The 27,831-nt window shown below is 41.9% G+C and overlaps 1 protein-coding gene across 2 annotated transcripts in view; it reads left to right on the top strand.

The window, feature by feature from the left end:
- ZCCHC2 (zinc finger CCHC-type containing 2) overlaps window positions 1–27,262 on the top strand; it is a 40,573-nt gene extending 13,311 nt beyond the window's left edge. Inside the window, exons 4-14 of one of the 2 annotated variants that reach the window (XM_075270881.1) lie at window positions 2,417–2,488; window positions 5,186–5,295; window positions 6,247–6,341; window positions 6,753–6,824; window positions 13,189–13,243; window positions 15,071–15,191; window positions 18,932–18,984; window positions 19,990–20,075; window positions 20,846–20,974; window positions 22,843–24,324; window positions 24,832–27,262. In XM_075270881.1, the coding sequence (XP_075126982.1) occupies window positions 2,417–2,488; window positions 5,186–5,295; window positions 6,247–6,341; window positions 6,753–6,824; window positions 13,189–13,243; window positions 15,071–15,191; window positions 18,932–18,984; window positions 19,990–20,075; window positions 20,846–20,974; window positions 22,843–24,324; window positions 24,832–24,893 (2,337 nt within the window). In that variant the 3' untranslated portion in view covers window positions 24,894–27,262. The remainder of the gene's footprint in view (window positions 1–2,416; window positions 2,489–5,185; window positions 5,296–6,246; window positions 6,342–6,752; window positions 6,825–13,188; window positions 13,244–15,070; window positions 15,192–18,931; window positions 18,985–19,989; window positions 20,076–20,845; window positions 20,975–22,842; window positions 24,325–24,831) is intronic. The other variant, XM_075270882.1, reaches the window with a different exon arrangement.
- Window positions 27,263–27,831: the final 569 nt, after the last annotated feature.

Here is a 27,831-nt window from a genome sequence, read left to right as displayed (position 1 = left end):
ACCACTTTCCTTAGAAAAGATATATTGCAGAATGTCTTATATTCACCTTAACTATTTACAATAGTTACTGTAAGGTATGAAGTATTGCATGATTCTGGTGCAAATGTCTGCCTCAAAGTAAACCAGCTCATAGTTTTCCAGGGAAAATGTGTTGATATCCTATGTTTTTAGGTTAGGACATTGATATCAGGTCACTAGGAGAACAGCACTCTGAGTGATCAGCTGATGCCTGGGGTTACTATAGGATTACTACAGTCATGGCCAAAAGTTTTGAGAATGATACAAATATTAATTTTTACAAAGTCTACTGCTTCAGTTTTTCTAATGGCAATTTGCATATACTCCAGAATGTTATAAAGAGTGATCAGCTTAACAGCAATTACTTGCAAAGTCAATATTTGCCTAGAAAATTAACTTTATCCCCCAAAACACATTTCAACATCATTGCAGCCCTGCCTTAAAAGGACCAGCTAACATCGTTTCAGTGATTGCTCCATTAACACAGGTGTGGGTGTTGATGAGGACAGGGCTGGACATCAATGTCATGATTAAGTAAGAATGACACCACTGGACACTTTAAAAGGAGGCTGGTGCTTGGCATCATTGTTTCTCTTCTGTTAAGCATGGTTATCTCTAAAGAAACACGTGCAGTCATCATTGCACTGCACAAAAAAAGGCCTAACAGGGAAGAGTATCGCAGCTAGAAAGATTGCACCTCAGTCAACAATCTATTGCATCATCAAGAACTTCAAGGAGAGAGGTTCCATTGTTGGCAAAAAGGCTCCAAGGCGCCCAAGAAAGACCAGCAAGTGCCAGGACCGTCTCTTAAAAGTGTTTCAGCTGCGGGATCGGGCTACCAGCAGTGCAGAGCTTGCTCAGGAATGGCAGCAGGCAGGTGTGAGTACATCTGCACGCACTGTGAGGCGGAGACTCTTGGAGCAAGGCCTGGTCTCAAGGAGGGCAGCAAAGAAGCCACTTCTCTCCAGAAAAAACATCAGGGACAGACTGATATTCTGCAAAAGGTACAGGGAGTGGACTGCTGAGGACTGGGGTAGTGTCATTTTCTCTGATGAATCCCCTTTTTGATTGTCTGGGACATCTGGAAAACAGCTTATTCAGAGAAGACGAGGTGAGCGCTACCACCAGTCTTGTCTCATGCCAACTGTAAAGCATCATGAAACCATTCATGTGTGGGGTTGCTTCTCAGCCAAGGGAATTGGCTCTCTCACAGACTTGCCTAAAAACACAGCCATGAATAAAGAATGGTACTAGAATGTCCTCCAAGATCAACTTCTCCCAACCGTCCAAGAGCAGTTTGGTGATCAACAATGCCTTTTCCAGCATGATGGAGCACCTTGCCATAAAGCAAAGGTGATAACTAAATGGCTCAGGGAACAAAACATAGAGATTTTGGGTCCATGGCCTGGAAACTCCCCACATCTTAATCCCATTGAGAACTTGTGGTCAATCATCAAGAGACGGGTGGACAAACAAAAACCTACCAATTCTGACAAAATGCAAGCATTGATTGTGCAAGAATGGACTGCTATCAGTCAGTATTTGGTCCAGAAGGTGATTGAGAGCATGCCAGGGAGAATTGCAAAGGTCCTGAAGAAGAAGGGTCAACACTGCAAATATTGACTTGCTGCATTAACTCATTCTAACTGTCAATATAAGCTTTTGTTACTCATAATATGATTGCAATTATATTTCTGTATGTGATAAAAACATCTGACAAACAAACATAAAAACCAGAGGGCAGCAGATCATGTGAAAATATAATATTTGTGTCATTCTCAAAACGTTTGGCCATGACTGTACACATATGGAGCCTTCAGCAGACCTCTGTCCACTGTGTAGTGGCTGTGCTGGGATTTTGCAACTCTGCTACATTCCATTTGAATGGGAGCTGAGGTGCAGTAACCACTAATATCGTAAGGAGCAATCTGCTTAGGACTCCATCTACTATGTAGTAACAGCGCTGTAGCTCCTGACTTCAGTTCATTAGGTGGGTTGCTGGGTCTTGGGATCCCACTGATTTTAAGATTGATTTCCTATCCTGTATTTTGCCTAAGAATTATCTGTAAGTAAAACTTTTGATGATGGCTAGACATTACCTTGTTTTGTCTGGTAAGGCCCTAATATAGTATAGACTACAGTTTGTAGACTGTACCCAGATAACAATTATACTCTAGATCAGGGGTAGGGAACGTACGGCTCTGCAGCTGTTGCAAAACTACAACTCCCAGCATGCATACTTGCTCTGCTGTTCCCATGGAAGAGAATGGAGCATGTTGGGAGTTGTAGTTTCACAGCAGTTGGAGAGCCGAAGGTTCCCTATGCCTGCTCTAGATCAATATTGTATAGGTTAAAGCTATGACTAGTTGTGATATCTTAGACCTTTGTTTTCTTTTAGGTGAACTGGTCGGATAACTCTAGAACGTCTGTGACAAAATCATATCGGGAACTGCTGGAATTTCTCTTAATGGTATGCTGAAAATTCTGTTTAACCTATAAACTAAAACTTTTTATTTCTGATTCCTAATGCCTTATTGCTGATGACTCAGCAAAATTTTTTTTAACCCCTTAAGAACACAGCAAAAAACTGCCTTAGGCTAAGGCTCCAGGGACTGTATCCGCAGCACTAAAGCGCTGCGGGAAGAATGCTGCGTGAACGCATTGCGGTTCTTTCCGCTGCGCTTTTAAGAGAAAGTTCAGAGTCTTCCTCTGCAGACTTTCTCTTAACATTATATCTACGGGAAAGCCGCCGGTGTTTCCGTAGATATAATCGACATGCTGCGATTTTCAAAGCCGCAACAGCTTTGCAAATCGCAGCATGTCCGCACTGCAATCTTTTCCGCAAAGTGGAGATGGAATTCACATGAATCCCATCCACTTTGCCTGCACTGTACAACGCAGCGTTTATGTCCCGTGGGGCCCCCGGCCTTAAGGGTCCTGTCTCACTTTAGAAACTACACTCCTCAAAAAATGTCTCAAGGGATCTAATCATCTTGAGCCCAAGAGTGCTTCAAAATTCTTGCTGGCAGCTCTGTGCTCTGCCTGCATCACAGCTCCCTCACTATAATCTTGCACATATGTGTAGCGCACTCCATGGCCGTGCATGTAATTCTCCATACAGTGCTGTGTATAAACCAGCCATGGAGCTCTTGGGGACTGCACAGTACTATTGGGTATGGTGATACTGGGAAAATACAAATGCCAAAAAAGCATCAAGAAGGAGGCGTTGTTCTGTCCTGAAGCTTTCTCTGTGACTGTAATGATACGTGGCAACGATTACAATATTACAGCTGAAACAGAAGGTTATTGAGAGTGAGAACTAGGAGTCTGAAAATGGCTGCTGAGGGTATAGTGAGCGGGCTAGCTAGGGAAACGGGGAGGGGGAGTGAGTCTTCTCTGAGTGCAGCCCAATGAATTGTGGAAGTTGTAGGAAAGGCACACAACAGGAAGATGGAGGTGTAAACAAATGCGAAGAGCTCCTAGAGAACCCCAAAACACTCATAACTGCTAAAGGTATTTGGGGTAATTTATTAACGTATTAATAATACTAGCAGACATTTTTAAACAATTCATTTTGTGCCTGGAAAGTCCTTTAACCCCTTTAGGATGCAGGTTAGTTTATGTTAATGCTCTGACTTTCTTCCCATCTTCCAAAATTCATAAATTTATTTTTCTGTCAACATGGCTGTGTGAGGGCTGCTTCTTTTCGTGGCAAGTGTACTTTCATTATCCACCATTTTGGGGTACATATAATGTATTGATTTGATTTTGAAAAGGTGAGTGTGAATTTTTTGTTTAATTTTTTTTTCACTGCTCCTGGCCTATTTAAAACTTGAACGGGTTGTCTATATTTGCCTTGACAACTTCTTTAATGAGCCTTGTGGATACAGTTCTCAGGCAGTGACAATAATCCATCTCTACCTTCTCATCATGAGTCTGGCTGTCTCTAACAATACAGTAGTGAATGATGGCTTCCAATAATTGACCTGATAATAGGGTGTATAAAAGGATCATAAATTTGCACGGTCTACAGATTAGACAAAATTAGTATGTCCCAATGTGTTATAGTATTTTTTGCTCATTCAGCATACTAGCAATTCTAGCAAGTTCCTGACACAAGCAAGAAACTGCCCAATACTTAATGCACAGCTAAGATGTAGTGGTACCAAGATTTCTAAAATGTAACCCCTTTCCATATGCTTTGTTAGGGTATATAATTATCTTAGTGGAGATTTCGCCCCGTCTTGAAACGTTCTTCTAAGCCAGAAATGAGCCACTCAGAGCATTAAAAGGATGACTAACTGCAACTGGTTGCAGCCTTCCCTGACAAAACCTGCTTTTCTGCCAGAAGCCAGTAATTTGGCTGATAACTGAAAGGTGTATTCTCCGATGGGCCAGCCAAATTAATCCATAATAAGGAAACCTGTCCACATGTAATCTGTAGCCAGCGTATTGTAAAGAAGAGGAAGCTGAGCAGATTGCTATATAGATTTGTGGGTACAGGTTCAACATAACTTGTCATTTATCTATTTATTTATTTATTTTTATTTTTTTTTTGTTCTTTCTATGCTCAGGAGTAATTGAGTCCAGTGGGCGGTCTTTAAGTGATTAAACATAGAGGTAGCTGGTAATCACATTTAGGACCGCCTACTGGACTCAATCTCTTTTTCTAAATGTAGAAAGAACAGAGTGATAAATAAGTTATATTGATACTTTTCCCACAAAACCATGTATCAATCCCCTTGGCTTCTCCTGCTCTGCTTTCTGCAGATTCTGAGCTGTTGGTGTACCTGAAATGAGGACCAGAGGGATCTGGCTACTGTACGTTAGGCCACTCTACAGTATAATCCCGGGAGTAAGACTAATGTGAATTTCCCTTCTGAGGGCCTCTTCATGGCATTGCCCGTATGGTCTGCACACTAGTCTATCATTGCATCCAAGACAAAAGCAGGACCTCCTAGACTTGCATAACCTTATGGCTTGTCCTTTTTGGTGTACTTGCATATTATGACATTATAGCTATAGTTGTGTATACATCTATAGTGGTATAGATGGATGTATTTATTTTACTCCTAGACAGGGAATATTCTTTTTGATTTCTTCATATGATCATGACATTTTGCGAATTACCATAAGTAATGTCAATTTTTGCTATTTTTGTTTTTAGCTTCCAAAAGAGCTCTCCAATGAAAATCTTGATAAAACAATTTTAGAAGCCTTACAACTAGGAAAAAACCGAGAAGAATCTCAGTATTTTGACTTGGAGTCTGTTTTAAAGTAAGTTAGTACCTTGATCATTTAGCTTTGATGTGGAATCATCTAAAACTCAAAATGGCTAATATCCCAGATTTATTAATATGTTTGCACATTTTTGATGAATTGCACTCCAAATTTGTGGCTCGCATGGATTAACTGTGCTGTTTTGCGACAAATATAGCTATTATCGCACATCTTTTGATAAATTTGTCATGATTGTTTGTAGAGGGGTGATACTTTTTGTTTTAGTTTTTCGGATTCTCTTTACACCTCTTTATGATCAAAGGGGGTTTGGTGGCGGGGTCCATCTTCAGGGATTTTGGTGATGTGCTGTATTCTCGGACTCTGTCAATCACTTGAGTTTCCAAACTGTGAAAGTAGTGGAAATTCATTGCAGCGTCCCTATCACTTTCAGTACCTGTGTGGAGTTTCCTTAAGGTCATACCCTCACTGATCTTAAAGTACAAATTAGTACAATTGGTATATGAGCTGGGTCAGAGAACTGCACACAATCATAAGGTGCAATTTTGTGACCAGTATGGTAAGTTATTTGTTTTTGTTCTATTTTTTTTTAAATATACATTGTAGGTGTATTAGTACATTCCATAGACAAGGTTCGATTACACTCAATCATGTTATGTTAATTGTACTAAAGTTGGCGCACACATTTTTACCACATAACTATTAAATAATGCACAAAAAAGAAGTTTCATCCCATTATAGATTAGTTTTCTGCAAAAGGAGGGGGGATAAGCTCTGGGCAGTGGCTGAGAAAGGAATGTAAGATGGCGAGGGGCACATGCTGGCGTCCTTCACACTGTTCAGCTATTCTTGTAGTTATAATGTACATGAAAAGCAAAGTAAACTGACCTGGGGAAAAAATTCCTCCTCTTCATAGTATGCAATCAAATATTTACGATATCTCCATTTATGTAACTGTTTAATTTTTTTCACTTTTTTTTTTTCTTGAAGGAAAATTTTTTCCTCTCCGTCCCAGGCTCTCCTTCAAAACCAAAAGGTCTACAACTTTTTCCAGAACACCCAGGCAGAACATACTCACTCCAGTAGTAAGCAAATACTGTAAATTTACTATGCTTTGGCTTGGCTTATTTGAGCATGCTTCCTTCCAAAGGGATATTCTATTTTGGAAAAGATGACAATTATACTGAACATACAAAATGTGAGCCTGTGTAGTCTGGCTGCAAGTAATGTGACACTTACTGTCGGTTTAATAGAATGTTTTTTTGCAAGGTGCAGCCTCATCATGTTATTTCTAGATTGCTTAGCATTTTCTTTCTGGATGAAAATCCTGCTGTGATCTCATCCATAGATGTATACTGAGTTTTGGATTGTCATCCTGATGCTTTGTGGAGTGTTCATTGACTTACTGTACCTTGCAGAGAATAGAGTGAGATCTTCATACTGTCATAGAACATGGGAACTGTTCTGATTATCAATTTTGTAACTTTGCTCAACAGATCATTTACAAACTTGTTCAAAGTATTGTAAAAGCCCAGAAGACAGCTCAGAGACGTCAAGTCAAGAGGAAGGTTAGTGAAATGAAGGTTGTGACGTCCCATAGCAAGTATTCCTAAATTTCAAGACTTAATCAGAGGGAAGACCATTTTTCTAGTATTAAATTGGATTTCCCACAAACTTTAAAATGTCTAACTTTATATTTAACCCCTTCCTAACATCTTCCGTACTGATGTCTACAGCTGTCTTCTACAGTAGACACCCAGCACTAATGCCCACGATCGGTAACCGATTGTGGGCATTAATCCTTCTGACGTCTCGGTCACAGCTGACCGAAGCACCATTTTACCAGTGGCGTGTGGGCGCCGCAATTTTCCCGGGGATCACAGGCACCTGGAGCAAGCTCTGGGGCCTGCGTTCAGTTGCTATGACAGCCGGGAGCCTTCTGGACTGTCATTCTATACTTTTTATTGCAGGCTACTCTATATAGCCTGCAATAGAAATACAGGATTATTGCAATGCATTAGCATTGTAATGCATTGCATTAGTGATCAGACCCCCTGGGGTTCAAGACCCCCTAGGGGGTCTAAGAGATGCAAAAAAAAAAAATGAAGAAAATAGTTTTAATAAGGGGGCCACACGGTGGCTCAGTGGCTAGCACTGCAGCCTTGCAGCGCTGGAGTCCTGGTGTTCAAATCCCGCCAAGGGCATAAAACCATCTGCAAGGAGTTTGTATGTTCTCCCCGTGTTTGCATGGATTTCCATCCCATATTCCAAAAGACATACTGATAGGGAAAAATGTACATTGTGAGCTCTATGTGGGGCTCACAATCTACATTTAAAAAAAAAATAGTTTTAAAAATTCAAATCACCCCCTTTCCCTAGAACACTTATAAAAGTACTTAAATACTGTGAAACACATATATATTAGGTATCCTTGTGTCCAAAAACGCCCGCTCTACAAATGTATAAAAATATTTTTCCTGAACGGTGACTTGTCATTTTGGCAGCACAGTGAACGCCGTAAAAACAAAGCCCATAAGATAGTCGCACAAATGTTTCAAATCCTCCCCATTCTGAATTTTTTTTCCAGCTTCCATATACATTATACAGAATAATAAATGGTAGCATCTAGAGATGAGCGAACAGTGTTCTATCGAACACATGTTCGATCGGATATCAGGGTGTTCGCCATGTTCGAATCGAATCGAACACCACGTGGTAAAGTGCGCCAAAATTCGATTCCCCTCCCACCTTCCCTGGCGCCTTTTTTGCACCAATAACAGCGCAGGGGAGGTGGGACAGGAACTACGACACTGGGGGCATTGAAAAAAATTGGAAAAAGTCATTGGCTGCCGAAATCAGGTGACCTCCATTTTAGACGAATAGTGGATTTCAAATCCGGGTCATATGAGAATGTGAACTTTGTGACTATGAGACAGGGATAGCTGTACAGGCAGGGATAGCTAGGGATAACCTTTATTTAGGGGGGAATGTTATTAAAAATAACTTTTTGGGGCTCTATCGGGTGTGTAATTGTGATTTTTGTGAGATAAACTTTTTCCCATAGGGATGCATTGGCCAGCGCTGATTGGCCGAATTCCGTACTCTGGCCAATCAGTGCTGGCCAATGCATTCTATTAGCTTGATGAAGCAGAGTGTGCACAAGGGTTCAAGCGCACCCTCGGCTCTGATGTAGCAGAGCCGAGGCTGCACAAGGGTTCAAGCGCACCCTCGGCTCTGATGTAGGAGAGCCGAGGGTGCACTTGAACCCTTGTGCACCCTCAGCTCTGCTACATCAGAGCCGAGGGTGCGCTTGAACCCTTGTGCACACTCTGCTTCATCAAGCTAATAGAATGCATTGGCCAGCGCTGATTGGCCAATGTATTCTATTAGCCTGATGAAGTAGAGCTGAATGTGTGTGCTAAGCACACACATTCAGCTCTACTTCATCGGGCTAATAGAATGCATTGGCCAGCGCTGATTGGCCAGAGTACGGAACTCGACCAATCAGCGCTGGCTCTGCTGGAGGAGGCGGAGTCTAAGATCGCTCCACACCAGTCTCCATTCAGGTCCGACCTTAGACTCCGCCTCCTCCGGCAGAGCCAGCGCTGATTGGCCGAAGGCTGGCCAATGCATTCCTATGCGAATGCAGAGACTTAGCAGTGCTGAGTCAGTTTTGCTCAACTACACATCTGATGCACACTCGGCACTGCTACATCAGATGTAGCAATCTGATGTAGCAGAGCCGAGGGTGCACTAGAACCCCTGTGCAAACTCAGTTCACGCTAATAGAATGCATTGGCCAGCGCTGATTGGCCAATGCATTCTATTAGCCCGATGAAGTAGAGCTGAATGTGTGTGCTAAGCACACACATTCAGCACTGCTTCATCACGCCAATACAATGCATTAGCCAGTGCTGATTGGCCAGAGTACGGAATTCGGCCAATCAGCGCTGGCTCTGCTGGAGGAGGCGGAGTCTAAGGTCGGACCTGAATGGAGACTGGTGTGGAGCGATCTTAGACTCCGCCTCCTCCAGCAGAGCCAGCGCTGATTGGTCGAGTTCCGTACTCTGGCCAATCAGCGCTGGCCAATGCATTCTATTAGCCCGATGAAGTAGAGCTGAATGTGTGTGCTTAGCACACACATTCAGCTCTACTTCATCAGGCTAATAGAATACATTGGCCAATCAGCGCTGGCCAATGCATTCTATTAGCTTGATGAAGCAGAGTGTGCACAAGGGTTCAAGCGCACCCTCGGCTCTGATGTAGCAGAGCTGAGGGTGCACAAGGGTTCAAGTGCACCCTCGGCTCTCCTACATCAGAGCCGAGGGTGCGCTTGAACCCTTGTGCAGCCTCGGCTCTGCTACATCAGAGCCGAGGGTGCGCTTGAACCCTTGTGCACACTCTGCTTCATCAAGCTAATAGAATGCATTGGCCAGCGCTGATTGGCCAATGCATTCTATTAGCCCGATGAAGTAGAGCTGAATGTGTGTGCTAAGCACACACATTCAGCACTGCTTCATCACGCCAATACAATGCATTAGCCAGTGCTGATTGGCCAGAGTACGGAATTCGGCCAATCAGCGCTGGCTCTGCTGGAGGAGGCGGAGTCTAAGATCGCTCCACACCAGTCTCCATTCAGGTCCGACCTTAGACTCCGCCTCCTCCAGCAGAGCCAGCGCTGATTGGCCGAATTCCGTACTCTGGCCAATCAGCACTGGCTAATGCATTGTATTGGCTTGATGAAGCAGTGCTGAATGTGTGTGCTTAGCACACACATTCAGCTCTACTTCATCGGGCTAATAGAATGCATTGGCCAATCAGCGCTGGCCAATGCATTCTATTAGCGTGAACTGAGTTTGCACAGGGGTTCTAGTGCACCCTCGGCTCTGCTACATCAGATTGCTACATCTGATGTAGCAGTGCCGAGTGTACATCAGATGTGTAGTTGAGCAAAACTGACTCAGCACTGCTAAGTCTGCATTCGCATAGGAATGCATTGGCCAGCCTTCGGCCAATCAGCGCTGGCTCTGCCGGAGGAGGCGGAGTCTAAGGTCGGACCTGAATGGAGACTGGTGTGGAGCGATCTTAGACTCCGCCTCCTCCAGCAGAGCCAGCGCTGATTGGCCGAATTCCGTACTCTGGCCAATCAGCACTGGCTAATGCATTGTATTGGCTTGATGAAGCAGTGCTGAATGTGTGTGCTTAGCACACACATTCAGCTCTACTTCATCGGGCTAATAGAATGCATTGGCCAGCGCTGATTGGCCGAATTCCGTACTCTGGCCAATCAGCACTGGCTAATGCATTGTATTGGCTTGATGAAGCAGTGCTGAATGTGTGTGCTTAGCACACACATTCAGCTCTACTTCATCGGGCTAATAGAATGCATTGGCCAGCGCTGATTGGCCGAATTCCGTACTCTGGCCAATCAGCACTGGCTAATGCATTGTATTGGCTTGATGAAGCAGTGCTGAATGTGTGTGCTTAGCACACACATTCAGCTCTACTTCATCGGGCTAATAGAATGCATTGGCCAATCAGCGCTGGCCAATGCATTCTATTAGCGTGAACTGAGTTTGCACAGGGGTTCTAGTGCACCCTCGGCTCTGCTACATCAGATTGCTACATCTGATGTAGCAGTGCCGAGTGTACATCAGATGTGTAGTTGAGCAAAACTGACTCAGCACTGCTAAGTCTGCATTCGCATAGGAATGCATTGGCCAGCCTTCGGCCAATCAGCGCTGGCTCTGCCGGAGGAGGCGGAGTCTAAGGTCGGACCTGAATGGAGACTGGTGTGGAGCGATCTTAGACTCCGCCTCCTCCAGCAGAGCCAGCGCTGATTGGCCGAATTCTGTACTCTGGCCAATCAGCACTGGCTAATGCATTGTATTGGCTTGATGAAGCAGTGCTGAATGTGTGTGCTTAGCACACACATTCAGCTCTACTTCATCGGGCTAATAGAATGCATTGGCCAGCGCTGATTGGCCGAATTCCGTACTCTGGCCAATCAGCACTGGCTAATGCATTGTATTGGCTTGATGAAGCAGTGCTGAATGTGTGTGCTTAGCACACACATTCAGCTCTACTTCATCGGGCTAATAGAATGCATTGGCCAGCGCTGATTGGCCGAATTCCGTACTCTGGCCAATCAGCACTGGCTAATGCATTGTATTGGCTTGATGAAGCAGTGCTGAATGTGTGTGCTTAGCACACACATTCAGCTCTACTTCATCGGGCTAATAGAATGCATTGGCCAATCAGCGCTGGCCAATGCATTCTATTAGCGTGAACTGAGTTTGCACAGGGGTTCTAGTGCACCCTCGGCTCTGCTACATCAGATTGCTACATCTGATGTAGCAGTGCCGAGTGTGCATCAGATGTGTAGTTGAGCAAAACTGACTCAGCACTGCTAAGTCTGCATTCGCATAGGAATGCATTGGCCAGCCTTCGGCCAATCAGCGCTGGCTCTGCCGCAGGAGGCGGAGTCTAAGGTCGGACCTGAATGGAGACTGGTGTGGAGCGATCTTAGACTCCGCCTCCTCCAGCAGAGCCAGCGCTGATTGGTCGAGTTCCGTACTCTGGCCAATCAGCACTGGCCAATGCATTTCTATGGGGAAAAGTTAGCTTGCGAAAATCGCAAACTGACAGGGATTTCCATGAAATAAAGTGACTTTTATGCCCCCAGACATGCTTCCCCTGCTGTCCCAGTGTCATTCCAGGGTGTTGGTGTCATTTCCTGGGGTGTCATAGTGGACTTGGTGACCCTCCAGACACGAATTTGGGTTTCCCCCTTAACGAGTTTATGTTCCCCATAGACTATAATGGGGTTCGAAACCCATTCGAACACTCGAACAGTGAGCGGCTGTTCGAATCGAATTTCGAACCTCGAACATTTTAGTGTTCGCTCATCTCTAGTAGCATCATTAAGAAAAATTTGTCCCGCATACATTTAGACCTCATGTGGCTTTGAGAGGGGAAAAATAAAAAACTTATGGGTTTTGGAAAGAGGGGAGTCAAAAATGGAAATCGAAAAAAGGCCTGCGGTGGGAAGGGGTTAAAATTGTAAACATTTTTGCAAATATAAATAAACTTTTTGCAGAGTTTTAATGACATTTGTAACCATCTTGCTGGACTCTTTTATCTTGTTTGGTTGCCAGTGGGATACGACCATAAATGCAAGAAAATTTCTATTAGCAACCAGCCATGGTTTCCTTATTGTGGCCGGGTTGTTTTCTTGTGCATGCACAAGACAAGACTGTCATAACTAATCTTCAAAACTCTGCAAAAGATAACTGACTGTTCTTGTCCTACTCCTCCACATACTTGCACACTGGACTTGGTCAATCATACTTATATTCTGAACTTGGGGAAAGGAGAAAGCTGTTTCTAGACGCTTCTGGCCGTGGCTTATCTACCTAGGATCAGAAGGATTGTGCAGTTGACTTTCATTAGGTCTGACAAAAATGATCGGCTTAGCTGACATACATCTAATATATGTGGCCATAGTTACATGTTTTACTTAAGAAGGGGGCAAAAAGGTCTTGGCCTTTGTTTAAAAAAAGGGGGGGGGGAGTTCATATTCTTCTGTTCACGTTTCTGTGTATATGGACATCATACAGCTGTAACTGTGTCAGACCTGCAGAACTGAGAGGTACTTAATTTCTGTACTTGGATGTCCCAGTATTTTTGGAATATGCTGGTAAATGACGGTTAACCAATGATGTTTTCTGCATTAAATGCGCAACATCACAGAAGACTTTACTGTTTTATAGCCATCCTTATGCAGTGACTGAACAGAGTCTATGATTCTTTTCTTTAGTAAAAAGTAAAGCTGAATGATTAGTCGATGGAGGGAAAAAAAGCAAGCGTCAAAGGAAGCGTCACTTTTTTTTCTTTTGCTTTAATATTCTTTCTTTCTTCCTTCCTTTGTAGACGTTATGCACCATGCATCAGTTTATAAGAAATCTGGGAAATGTTCTGTCACAAAGTGAGTTGAAGACATTAAATCCTTTTCTGAATATAGATGGAAGAAGTTCCTAAGTCTTGAATGAGCAAGGATGGGTGCTGGATGGTTGTTTGTATAGGTCTTCTACATAGACATTTGATCTAATTTAACCCTTTTTCTGACCTCTGCTGTAATAATATGGCAGATGTCAGGTATTCTAAACATGGCTCCTGCTCAGATACTGAGCAGGTGCCATATCAGCAAAGTCTAGACATAAGTAGTTAAACAGTATCTCAATAGCAGCCTGAAAAGCTTAAAATATAATTTGTTACTGTTTAAAAGATATCATTCCATGAGCTCAGGGTCCCACCAAGAATTAGAGTGGTAGTGACTAAGACCACCATGTATGTCTCAAAGGGCTGGACCTCTGGGTGGAGGGACACCATTGCAGAATTCTACTTTGGATTCCCAGTGCCTCTAAGGGGGCGTTCACACTACCATCTGTGTCCGCTCCTATTGTCCGTCTAAAATCTCGCACGGACATTAGCAGCGGACACTAGCTGTGTCTGTGACACCTGTCATTTATTTAAATGGCGATTGGGTGCGTTCTTTTGCACTCCGTGCCTATCCTTCTCTGTCCGCATGTAAAGATGTCCGACTTTTCAAGCGGACAGAAAAACCCGACATGTACATGCAAGATTTTGAACGGACACTAGGAGCGGACACTACCTGTCGGACACAGACGGTAGTGTGAACGCCCCCTTATATAGATTTACACCCTAGGGCTAGCCCTCACTACACAAGTATTAGCGCCCTGTTCTCACCCTACGTATGGTAGGTATATTGCTTTTATATTAGCATCATTATGGGTGGTTATATACAGCTACCAAGGCATATTTTAGCCCCTCAGTAGCATCTAGCAGCGTGACCGCATCATGAAAAGACAGCCATGGGGTTAGCACTGGATATGTTGATTTATAAACTTAAGGCTCCTCACTCCCGCTCATCCACATCATCGAATGCCAAGTCAGGTGTTAGGACGTTATATGGCACCATTCCCTGAGAATAAGGCTAATGGTAAACAAATAGCATCTGCACCAAGACTAAGATGATCCAGTAAGTAAAGAGCACAGGATATATATAGCTCGTGCCTCTGAGGCTCAGTACACAGCATCGCACAATGGAGTGGCATACCACTTTCGCTAATATCAAAAGGGGAGGAGGACACTACACTATACCTCATATTAGAGGTTACTTATGTTATGGGGAGGGGGGGTTAAAATAAGATTAGTGGTGCCTGAATATGCCTATTCAGGCATATATAGGGCTTATACAGCGTAATTTTGCTGATGGAACCCCTTTAAGTAAGTCCATGGCTGTTGTCCGTACAAGATTTTAGCAAGGGAGACTAGTTGGTCCATCTGAAATTTCCATTAGTTTCAATGGGATTTTATCTTGTGCTCTTTAGTGTTCGTTTACACCCATGTCCGTTTTTTCAAGCAGACAAAAAAAACTTACCTGCAGGACTTTTCTTAACATCGAAGTCTATGGGCAACAGATAGTAATTGGTAGCCATCAGTTACTGTCCATTTCTTTCTGCTATGATAGGTGTCCTTTTATTTTTTTAAATGGAACCCTACCTAACTAATGCAATGTGTATGAAACCTAATGTGAAAACTGATACTTGCATTGTATTCTGGAATGAATAAATGGCTATACTGAGCAAAAATATTGAAACATTTATTAACATGCCATTTTAGTATTTTTGTAAAAGAAGAAAAATTACATACGATCAATACATAGCACAGAACGTTATCTTGTAGTTACATTTACATTACTGAGAATTTTTTTTCCTTTTTATCTCATCAGTTTTATTGCAACAAAAAGTTCTCCTTGTGATGGGACTCGTGTGCCACATGGTGAACAGAATGGTAAAGACTGGAGCAGGAATAAGTGCACATCTGAGCATTATTTAAGCGTTGGACACCAGGTCAGAGAACATCCTATACTATAGAACCTTTCTAAATGTTTCTACAGTTTTTCAGTTGTCTTTTACTAGGTAACTTTCAATTCTGAGATTGGAAATGTGAGTTGATGTGGACATAAAGAGAACTACGTTTTAGCTCACACAGTCTGTTTTGCAGAGACTTTTAGTGAACGCATTGTTTATATTCATAAATGTTCACAAAAAAACTACTGTGTAACAGCCGCCACACAGCCGATTGTAGAAAAAAAATGGGGATATATGCATGTCCATTCTTTGGACAGTCCATTTTAAAGGGATTGTCCAGGATTTATGTTTTCATGGCTGATCCCTTAGGGTGCCATAAATATCTGATTGGCAGTGGGCTGACAGCTGGCCCCGCACTAATCAACTGTACAAGGCTACTTCCGACTTCTGTACCATACACAACACTGGATCGCGAGCAGTTTCCCAAGTTACCTGTTTAGTGGACGGGCACAATACTATAACTCGGCTCCCATCAAAGTCTAAGCCAACTGCTTCGGTCCCAGTGTTGTGTATGTGTAGTACACTGGTGTGAATAAGGCCTTAGGGAATAACTAAACTTTCAGATTAATTTTGATTTTTTTTTTTTGGTATACAATTTGTAATATACTTTAACGTGTTTTTTTTCTCCTTCTTGTAAAAGCTTGTATTTTTTCCACTCTTTCCCTTTTTACTGTATTGACGTTTTTCTACCTCTCACTGAATGTTACTGTGTATGGAGTATGGTGCTGTTTAAAATCTACAGAAAAAGACATTATAAAATGTACTAACTTGCTTTTCTTGTCATATGAAAGAGGAGATAATTTTGCATTGCTATCTGAATTATTTCCAGAGATATCACTGGTTGAAAACGGTCATAATTAGGATTTTTATATCACTGTATTTTCCGGTGTGTAAGATGACTTTTTAACCCCTAAATATCTTCTGAAAAGTTTGGGGTTGTCTTATACACCGGGTGTATGTTGGCGGGGGAAGCTGGATCGCAACATTGCCACGCTCCTGCCACCACTGACTTCCTGCAGAGGTAGGAGTGAAGCGATGCTGCGGTCCCAGCACTAGTTTGGGCTGCACACTCTCTCCCCGGCATTCGCCGTGCTATTACAGCGGATGCCAGGTATTTGAAGCTAATAGCGGCCTCTCTGCTGCAGAAGCTAATGCATTAATACTTAAAATTCCCCCCCTCCAAAGTGTAAAAATAGTCCCCGGGGCCGATCCCCACCGGCCCCATGCCTTTAAAGTTGCAGGTTGGCTCCTGCGTGGCGATGTTGCTGAAGGCTCCTAGACCTGTCATAGCAATATTACTATGACCAGCCACATTAGTAATGTATAGAATCTCCCGTAGACGGCAATAAACATGTATTCCCCGGTCTATTTATAAAATATTTTTCCTGTACGGTGAATGTCAAAATCAAAAGTGTCAAACCGCCATTTTTTCGCATCTGATTTAAATAAAAGGTCATCTAAGTAATAGACATTCCCTAAAATGGTATAACTACAGGAAATCTGGCCCCACCAGATTGTCCGTGCAAAACGGTTTCCAGGCGGAGAGGCCGCATATGACCACCGGTTGTTTTCTTTAAAACCCATTCAAATGAATGGGTTGTAAGGCAGACCGCCGGCAAGCTGTCAACTATCTAGTTTCTCTGGGGTTTAGGACGGAAACCCCGGGGCATACAGCAGCAGTAGTGTGAACCCTCCTTTACGGAAAAGATGGTTCGGGACTGGAAAGCAAGTAAAAAAGCATTAAAGAGTATACTAAGGGGTAAGTGTGCAATAAGAAGAGGTACCCCACAGAAGATATGGAGGGTATAACGCAAACTCTATTTTAAGTGAAAAAGTTGGGGATCGTCTTATATGCCGGAAAATATGGTATTTATTGAGATATGGCTCCAAATAAATGATATAAAAATCCCAATCTTGACTGTTTTCAACCAGTGATATCTCTGGAAATAACTTGTATAGAGGAGATTCATTCATTCAGCGCTTTCATATGACATCATAAGCAAGTTTGTATGTTTTGTCCGAGATATAACTTTTTGAAGTGACCCTCCCATCCTCATTTTCTTTACATTTTACACCGCCCCATACATAGTAACATTCACTGATAAGCAGAAATAGCTCTCAATACAGGAACAAGGGAAGAGTGAAAAATGTAGGATTTCACAGAAATGATCCAAAATTTGTTAAAGTATATTACTAAATTTATGATTGACTTAAAGGGATTCTACCATTTAAAAACTTTATTTTTGTCGTTAACCCGTCGGAATAGCCTTAAGAAAGGCTATTCTTCTTCTACCTTTAGATTTGTTCTTCGCCCCACCATTTGGTTAAAATTCCATTTTCCGTCGGTATGCAAATGAGCTCTCACAGCACTGGGGGCGTCCCCAATGCTGCAAGAGAAATCTCCAGCGCCGCCTCCATCTTCTTCTTGAACGTTGTCTTCATGCGTCTTCTTCCGGTTTTGAAACTTGTAGGCCTCGGGCAGAGCTGACTGCACATGCCCACGGCCACAAGAAACAAGGCCGCTCGGTCCTAGGCCTGCAAGTTTCACCGACAATACAAAAGCAAAACAAAAAAATGGATGTCCAGCATAACAAGGAAATACCAAAAATGTTTAAAACATATCTTTTAATGAAAAAGCATAGTCCATATAAAAATTATCACAAGACACAAAGGGCAGAAAAATGTTGAAAAAATTCATGAAACAGCGAAAAAACAGGACCAACATTAATACTGGAACCGCGTCAGCGTCAACAGTTTCGGTATTAGTGTTGGTCCTGTTTTTTTCGTTTGATATGTCTTCATGAATTTTTTTCAACATTTTTCTGCACTCTGTCTCTTGTGATGATTTTTATATGGACTTTGCCTTTTCATTAAAAGTTATGTTTTAAAAAATTTTGGTATTTCCTTGTTATGCTGGACATCCATTTTTTTTTGTTTTGCTTTTGTAATGTCATCCTAACCCGGGAGGCTTTTGACCTTGCACTCAAGGATTCCATTCATGTGCATGAGCGGTCGGCTGTGGACTACGTTGTATTTTTTTTGCACTACAAGTTTCACGGCCTGCGCCAGAAGAAGACTCATGAAGACGACGTTCCAGAAGAAGATGGAGGCGGCGCTGGAGCGTTCTCTCGCAGAATTGGGGACGTCCCCAGTGCTGTTTGAGCGCTGGGGCCTGCTGCTAGAGAACTCATTTGCATACCGACGGAAAACGAAATTTTAATCGAACGATGGGGTGAAGAAGACATCTAAAGGTAGGAGAAGAGTAGCATTTCTTAAGGCTATTTATATGTGTCAACGACAAAAAAAAAAGTTTTTAATGGTAGAATCCCTTTAATCACTGACAGAAAATCACAAGTTGTCCAAAAGTTTAGTTACACTTAAACGTAGCACTTGTCTTTAGTTTAATGTGAGTCACATGGCAGGCATTTCTGGATCTTCCATCTGCTTAACATACATAGTTTGGATGTGCAAAGACTTTCAAATGAGTTGAAACTTTGAGCATAAGTATGCTATTATAGATAAGGTTGTAAAGGTCTAGCAGTTTGTTCATCTGGACCTCCATTATTAGTGGAACTCCTCTCAAGGTCATGGCAGTCTGGTAATATTAAAATAGTTTTTATATTGCCGGTACTCTGCAGATACATGTTATTACATGTTCTTTATTGTATGTCATTATGTTTGTTATACTTCAATAAATTGAATTGTTTTTTCTATAACAGCGACCAGTGGATAAATTGATATTACATCCAGTAGGACGTGACTCCTCAGATAGGTAAGCGTGATTAACTTATTTGATGTTTTTTAGTCGCAGTTCTTGTTCTCAGATGGTGACATTGGTTTTTTCTCAATTTTGGTATTTAGTTTTGAGCTGCTCAATGTGCAGATGGCCTACACTTAGGATAATGGAACAAATTTAATAATCAAACTGAGGCCAAATTCTGATGAACATGAAGTATGTCACAACAAGCATTTATGATGCCTCACTAGACAATGGAAGTGGCTTAAAGGAAAAGAGTGAATAGAGTAAAATATGCTAAATTGTGTGTTTAAACTGTTTGACTGCCTAGTCTACATTTTTACGGTTGAAATGCTTGTCAACCGCCTGTTGACTGACCATATACGTCCAGTAGGTCAGCAATGAACTTTGCAAGGCACTTAACTTAGCCAGATGTAGCCATGGTTTATTACAATCTGTGAGCACTGTGTGTGCAGCTAAGCAAGTTGCGATGATGATGATGATGATGATGATGATGATATTACCATGATGATGAGGAGCAAAAACTGAAAATCAAAAATTAGCTGCAAGTGAAAGTATAAAATGCCCCCAAAAGTCTACTATAATCTTAAGGTGCAGTGTGTTTTAATGTTGTGGGGGTTTTTTTGTTTTTTTTTATAAATAAAAATGGTTGTACTACTATGTCCTCATCAATGGTGATGACTTAAAATTGTTACCTACATAAAAGTCTCTACTGGAGAGGTAAAACTATTTAAAAAAAAAAATAAAAAACTAGAACTGTGCTATTTTTTTATTTTTTAAAAAGGAAGGGAGAAAAATGTGGGAAACCGTCCTGTTGTTCTGTACACTAATCCATGTATTAAAAAAAAAAACAAAAAAAAAAACACCTTATGTATCACCAAAAAAATGCAAGATTTGATTAAATTGCCTGAATGGAAAAATATAATTTCAAAAACTATATATATAGTGCTATTGCTTTGTCTCATGACCCCAATCTTTTCACTGATATGGTTTGGGTTTTTTTCTCTGTAATTTTTGCAGAAATGCTCAGAAACCAAATGGTCGGACAATATACAAAGCCAACGGGGTGAAACCACCTCCTAACTTTAGGATCTTGGCTTGTAAAGGTAATTATTACACTTAGAATCTTTATCTTGTCTAGCATGTTTTGTACTTTATTGGCAAATTGTCCCTTTTTGCTTTATTAATTCACCGTGGTCATTTCATTTTTAGAAATTAACTCTGTCCTTGTGATGTCTATTGAGTTTATATATTTATATTTAGGGCATATATATGGTATTCTTCCCTAATATTTCAGTTCTGAAAATCAGTAGTAGTCATGAAAATCAGTATATAGTATGGACACTTTAATACCTGAAATCATGTGTAAGATAAAGGCATTTACATAATTTACATAAGTTGGCTATACACGTTACTGTCTTCCAAGCCTGCTTATTTTGGCTGGTCCAGCCACCCATCTAGTGTATATGGTGTAGTTCCAAATTTTTTTGAATACGTACTGTCTAGGGTGGCGATTAAAAGATTGCGCTTGTTAACTTTCAATTTTGGACAATCTCTAGGATTCTAGGATTGTTGTCTGGAAGCGACTTACCTCCCGCTCCTCTGTCCCTATTGATGATAACCTTGTTTGAGCTAGTATGGTCTATTGGGGAAGGTTGAATGGAATGTCTGTCTGAATGACAGCTGAACCAACAGCAATTAAAAATATGTACAGCCAGTTTAATTACAAACAAACATCAACTTTACTTTCTGCAAGTGAAGATGTCTGTTGTGAATGTAACACAACAAGCCAAGGAATATAGTACACCTAAAATACCTACTTTGGATTGCTTATCTTGCTTTGAAAGAATATTTTTTTTGTGTGTTTTATTTTTAGATCCAACATTGGAAGTTGGGTCTGGTCATGAAACTTGTGGAGAAACCTCTTCGGAGAGTTACAGTTCCCCACCTAGTCCCCGCCATAACAGGAGAGAGAGCTTTGAGAGTGAAGAGGAGAAAGACAGAGGTTGGCATTTAGGAGGGGGATAGCTTCTGTGATATAATACATTTACAAAAATCTATATATATGTCTGGTGGATGTGAAGTAGAACATGGTATAGATAAACAGATAATATGGTAGACATGGTTTTAGGACTGGTAGATTTTCATGATTCCATTCCATAAATATTGTAGTAGTTCTGTTACTTGTAGACCTTGATGATGCCACCGCTTATTACGGATTGTGATAATGTATGTACAAATGCATGCGCTTCCAAAGTTTGTGTATATTCAGTGTGAATTGATGCATGCCATTCACCCACTGTCTGTTTTATGTGTAGAAAATGATGCTGTAAATTGTTTACTAAAGCTATTAAAGGTTTTGAGGCTTTCAGGAAACATTCAAATGAACAGCCAGTCCCATGAAGATATAAAGTTGCACCATTATCTTAAAAGCTGGTGATCTGTTTCTTGGTGGTGATCATTTCACAGGGTATTTGCAGCTTTCATCTGTTCAATGGGGTCCTCCCATTTCCTTTTGTGTCCATCATAGAATGGGATTTATTTACACTGATGGTGTGAACCTAGCATAACAATGTAGTTAAGAACTTTATAGCTACCTATCACATTGATATGGAAAGTTTAAAACAATTTTAAAGGGGCTCTATCATTGCCAAAACGTGTTGTGAGATACTGATATGCCTGAATAGCCTTTAGAAAGGCTATTCAGGTGCTGGCACTAGTTTTTTTTCCAAAGACCCCCCCCCCCCATGTTTCTTAAATATTGATGAAACCGATTTTCTAATGATGGTCACCGAGCACCCTGGGTGTTCCCCACGGCCAGCAAGCACCCCCCTGCATCATAACTCTTTTTCATGCATCCTCCATTGCTTATGTTCAGTTATGCCCTCCTTCTCACTTGCTGTCACCACCTCTCTCCAGTTTCGCTCCTGCGCTTCAAATCCTGGGCATGCACAGTAACGCTCTGTTCTGAGCACTGCTGTGCATGCCGGAGCCCATTTTCTTGTAGCTCCCTATAGAACTCTGCATACTGCTCAATATGCTGTTTTATAGTGAGCTATAACAAAATGGCGCTCGGGCAGTAGCGCTCAGAACGGAATTTGATGCGCAGAGCGAGACTGGACGGAGGATGGAGGCGGTTACAGCAAGTGAGGAGGAGGGCATAAGCAATGGAGGGGGCATGAAAGAGGTATGACGCAGGGGTTGCTCGCTGGCCATGGGGAACGCCCAGGATGCTCGGTGAGCATCATTAGCATATCAGTTTTACCAATATTTAAGAAAAACGGGGGGAAGGGGGGGTTCTGTTGGAAAACAGGAGCAGCACCTGAACAGCCTTTTTAAAGGCTGTTCAGGCGTATCAGTATCTCAAAACACCTTTTGTCAATGACAGAGCCCCTTTAAAGCACGTTTACTATAGCAATCAAAAAAAGAAAAAAAAAAACGCTTCACAGCAGGTCGTTTTTAAAACAGTAAGCAAGTAGCTATTTGGGTCTGGTCAGTTTTCAGTTTTGGCTGTTTTAGCTTCAGGTATTTGTGTGTATAAATAAATATACACCTATATATAGCAGGAGATTTACCTGCAGCTAAAACTGCCCAAACTGTCAGACATGCAGGACTACGGTTTCACCGTGGACAGGCCCAAACCCTCACGAATGGTCACTTTACAAACCCATTCAAGCGAATGGGTTTGAAAATTGACTGCTGGGTTTCCGTTCCCTGTCAAGTTTCTCGGGGCAGAAGACTGAAACCGGCAGGATTGCCTAAAGCAGACCGAACCTGCCCTAACTGTTATATATGTTATACTTTCGATTTTCTCTCAGTTTAGATTTAATGTTGTTTTTGCTTTGTTTTTGTTTTTTTTTGTTTTTTTCACAGATACAGACAGTAATTCTGAGGACTCCACAAAACCTATTTCTGGTTTCACAACATTGGGAGCAGTTAAAGCATCCACTGCCAAATTGTCTGAGCACCTTAACAATGACAACAATACTACTGAGACCATTAACAATTCCAAGTTCCCACATTTTCATCTTTTGCCTTCATTGCATTGTGCAATGCCAAGTGGTGCAGATAAATTGGAACATGGTATTCCATCATCCATACCCTCAGATGGAAAGCCTCTTGGTATGATTATTAGTCCTGTATCCATGTCCCCTGTGAGAGAAGTATTTCACCAGAATTCTCCTGGAATTGTGGCTCCATCTGCAGCTTCTGTTGTGGGAGAACCTGAAAAATGTATTGACTTGCTTGCTTCCACTCTGCCTCTCCCTTCCACTTTTCTCCCTCGTAATTGTCAACCCAGCAGTCCAGCTCTGCATATCCCAGTCCATAGGATGAAATTACCAACTCAGGGGCCATCGGATAACTGTACACTTAATGGATCACCACAGACTAACTTAGGCCTAGGAACGGCCACCTCTGGTTTTATATCGATTAACAGTCCAAGTGGGTTTCCAGCCTCTCCTGTGACTGCTTCAGATCCACTAGCTAAACCAATTTCACAAATTGCGAGTCTTAATCAGGTTGGACCCCATCTGGATGGAAGTGCTGGCACATTGCCTGCGAATACAAACATGAAATTGGTTCTCTCAGCCACCCACTTGCCCACAGCACCTTCAACAGTTGCTTTCCCTCTTTCTGTACCAACACTTGCAAATGGTGCGGTGCCCTCACCAAATCCTAATGGTCTGAATGGTTCTGTAACTGCTGCCGTCACTCAGCCAGTTAGTGGAAGTATTGCTCAGTTACAGTCTATTCCTCCAACAATTCCCACCCATAGTCCTGGACCAGCACCCAGTCCAAGTCCGGCATTAACTCACAGTACTGCACAGAGCGATAGCACTTCCTTCATTAGTGCTGCTGTTGGTAATACGAGCACAAATGGGACACTCCCGCCACCTCAGCAAATGGGACAAGGAGCATGTGGGTCCTGTGGACGGCGATGTGGATGTGGAAATAGTGGGGGACTACCCTTTGGCAATTTCTACTATCCTAATCCAATCACTGGGCAGATGTATACAAGAGTTCCTCCCCTTTTTATTCCATCACTTTGCAATAACTCCTACCTCAACCAAGCACACCAGAGCAATGGAACACAATTTCCGGTCTTCCTTCATCAGGCTCCTTACACCAATGGACTGATGCACGACCCTGTGCTTGGGGGTCAGGCCAACTATGGCATGCAACAGATGGCAAGTTTTGCTAGGCTGTATCCAATGTACCCCGCAAATAATGTTGTCAGCAACACTAATGGATCAGTGACTAAGAAAAATGGGAATATATCCTGCTATAACTGTGGGATAAATGGCCATTATGCACAGGACTGTAAACAGCCATCAATGGAGGCCTGTCAGCAAGGTAATCGTGATAGTTCCCAGAGGACATGTTTCTAACTGTCTTGTCTTTCCTTTCCTGGCAGTAATTTAGCTGTGTGTCTGTGTGAATGTGTACTGCTCGCATACCTGTCTGCGATGGTGCCGATCTGTCGCCATTGAAACATTTTGTATTACTAGCCCTGTTTAAAGAGAGAGTTAAACGTGTAAACCCATCCCCCGTCCTGATGATTTGTATTTCATTTGTGCCTAATCATTTACAACTCTTGTGCCTCTGTGACTCTCTCTGTGTCTGCTATATGACATGTGCAGCCTTGGAAATGGAGAGAAAGATCAAATGGGAGCCCCCATATTGAAGCGTACAGTAGCACTGTGAATGTTGTGTTTTACAGGGCTGTATTCCAATTCTTGGATTCTCCATCCTTAGAAAAAGTGCCTTTTTTGTTGTGCTTCTTTGTCCACCTTAAATACTTTTGTTAAGCTAAATTCTACGTTGTAAGCATTGACTTAGCAGTTTTCTTTCCTATTTTAGGCACTTTCAGACTGAGGTATCCCCCTAATCCCTCTAATGATTCTTTGGATTCTGCAGACTGACTTCAGTCCACACAAAATATATGACAAAAGTGTTTAAACAAAACAAACCCTCCAAGTCCACTTGTAACGTTATGGTACAGAAGTTTTGCTTGCTTTTTCATAATGGGAGCTATGCTCTCGCCATTGCTTCACCCAGTGCTGGGGTATGAAATGTGAGCCCTGAACTTGAAGACAGGAAGCAGCCATGATGAAGAGTAGCGTAATACAGGATTGTGACCAGGAGACTGAGGATTCTTAATCTATTCTAAGACTTGATGGCAGCACCTTGCTTTCATTCATTCGATGTAACTGGGGACATTATGCAATTTTGTATCTTCTATAAGGATATGAGCGTGCTCCTCCACTGTAGGTCAAACATCCTCAACGGTTTAGTTTTTTATGCGAAGTGCTGTCAGATGAGAATCAGTTTTACGTCACAGTGGAAGTGTCATTGTACCTGCAAATGTGTTAGCTGAAAAATACCTACACAACAAAAGCACTAGTCCTCCAAGTCAGAATGCCTGGCTTATTTCAGATATTTAATGGGAGAATTCCTTTTGTGGTCCTACTGTGAGTTGATGTTAAACGTGACTTGGAAGATATCTCACAATTGTATATCTGATTAATGCAAGTTTCCTGTCTGCATCCAGTACCAGTGAGTTGTCTGAGATAATTCTGTAATGTTGTTTTTGTCTATGAAATAACCTGTGTTAGGTTTCCGTTTAACTTTACCTGACTGCTTGTGAGTTTACATCTATATTAGGCCAGTTAGATTTTGGGGTATTGTCTGCACAGGACATTAAAGGAATTATTCCCATCTCAGAGGTCCTATTTAGAGTGGAAGCTTCTAGCCATTAGCCTGGGGTCCACAAAGCTATATATATATGGCCACTACTATTCTCCAGCAGTGGTGACCATGCCTGCTTAGTTCAGTCCAGCCAAGTGTGTACTGAAGGTGGGATCTGTTACCTGCATGTTGGGATTTGTGCCATAGTGCACTCCATGGGGCTTCCATCATTTAAAGGGGTTGTGCTGGACTTTGAAAACAGGGCTGTTTTCTGCTTCTCAGGAAGTGACTTCATGTCTGTTGGACACATGGTCATAGTGCAGCTCAATCCAGTTCATTCTAATGGATGGAGATGTGGCATTGCCATGTGACCAACAAAGCAGCTATGTTTTCCAAGTCCTTTACAACCCCTTTAAAGGCCATGGAATGAATAGTGGGCATTTGCAGTAGCCTTGGAACTGTTGGGTTGCACTGCTGACATTGATGAGGTTGGAATATATCTCTGCATACATCTTGCCAGCAGTGTGAAGTTGCCTACCAGAGATTTCAGCCAGGACTTTGTACTGCCCATAACTTATCCCGGGACAGGTGGCAAGCAGTAGGCAACAGCAGGGTCAAGATAAAACCATGAGTTGGGAATACTCCTTTAATTTTTTTTATTGTGCATCACACCCGCAGGTCTAATGTATTCACACTCAGGATGTATGACAGTATTTAATTCTAAAAGCCTTTACTGTGTAATTTTGAGGACTATTTTTGCTCCATAGAGTTTTTTTTTCCAGTTCTACCACTAAGTGTGACACATAATGTGAAAGTGTGAAACTTTGTGTGTTAATGTCAGAAAACTAATGCTGCTGTTCTCACTTTCTACCCTAAACTCCTTGCCAACATATGCACTACAGTCCTTTCTTCCAGGTAATATTTCTACCTTTGTGCACTGAGGTTATCTGGGAGTTGCGGACATGTTAAGCAGCAGCCTTTTACCAGCATTTTTTTGCATTCCTGATTGCTGGGTGGATATTATTTCAGATGCCTTCGTACACGGGCAAGTATCGTTTCACAGCAGGTATAACTGAGTTAGTAAATACATATGTAAGCCTACGTGTATGGTGTTATAGACCATAGAATAGGTCAACAAATGTACATTCGCTTCCACTCCAGTTGCAATACTTGAAGAAAAGTAGGTCTTGTCCTCCACAGCTAATGACTTTTTATTTTTTGTTTGGTTTTTTTTTGTTAATAAAAAAAAATCCAACGATGTCTGAGAACATTTAGTTACTAGTTCCTATTAAGCTTTAATTTAAGAAGAAATATCTTATATTTTATTTCAAATTCTAGATATTTTTGGATATATTTGAACAAAATGAAGGTAATACAAAACTCTTCTTTGGTTACAAAAGGAATAACAGAGCAGCAAGCGAAGAGGATTCTACAATACTGTACTGTAAGAGCGAGACATTACCTTCTGGTTATTTGTATGTTACCATATTCTTTGATATTTCAACTGTTATGTACTGGAAAGGTTACTTATATTTCTAGAGAAGATTTTGAATTTTATGCAAAAGTATTTCCTTGAATTAACAGCAATAAAAAAAACAGGAAAGCATTGAATTGAATGTGTATTGGCACTTCATTTACATTGGCAAGAAAAGCTTTTATGCTGCCGTCTTAGGCTTTAAGGCCCCATGTTGCAAAAACACAGCAAAATCTGCAACAAATAAAGCTGCGTTTTCACAATGTGGGTCCTTAGCCTAATATGCACTTTAAAACTTTTTGTGTTGCAGAGTGAGTGTGGAAAGATAACTTACTAGAATATTCTTTTATAGTAGACTGTGGAAGGCTATGGCGCCATGTAGCAAGCCGCTGTGGAAGCCTTTTTGTTTTTTCCAGAGTTTTTTCCTCTGCAGACTTCCTTCCCCTGTTTATACATAGATCGCCAGCATTTCCACAGGAATAATTGACATGTTGCAATTTTAACGTGGGTGTTTTTCGAAACGCAGCTTTTTCGTTACAGGTTTTTTTTTCCTGCAATGTGTGGTGGGAGTAGCCAGAATCCCATCCACTTTGCAGGCACTGAAAAACGCAACATTTTTTGCCATGGCATTTCCACCATGGCAAAAGCACTGTTTTAAGCATGCGATCTCAGCCCAGAATACATACAATACCACTGAC

Source organism: Leptodactylus fuscus, chromosome 4, assembly GCF_031893055.1.
Source record: "Leptodactylus fuscus isolate aLepFus1 chromosome 4, aLepFus1.hap2, whole genome shotgun sequence".
Lineage (NCBI taxonomy): Eukaryota > Metazoa > Chordata > Amphibia > Anura > Leptodactylidae > Leptodactylus > Leptodactylus fuscus.
Note: the sequence above shows the minus strand (reverse complement) of the source record. Positions and strands in the feature narration are given on the sequence as shown.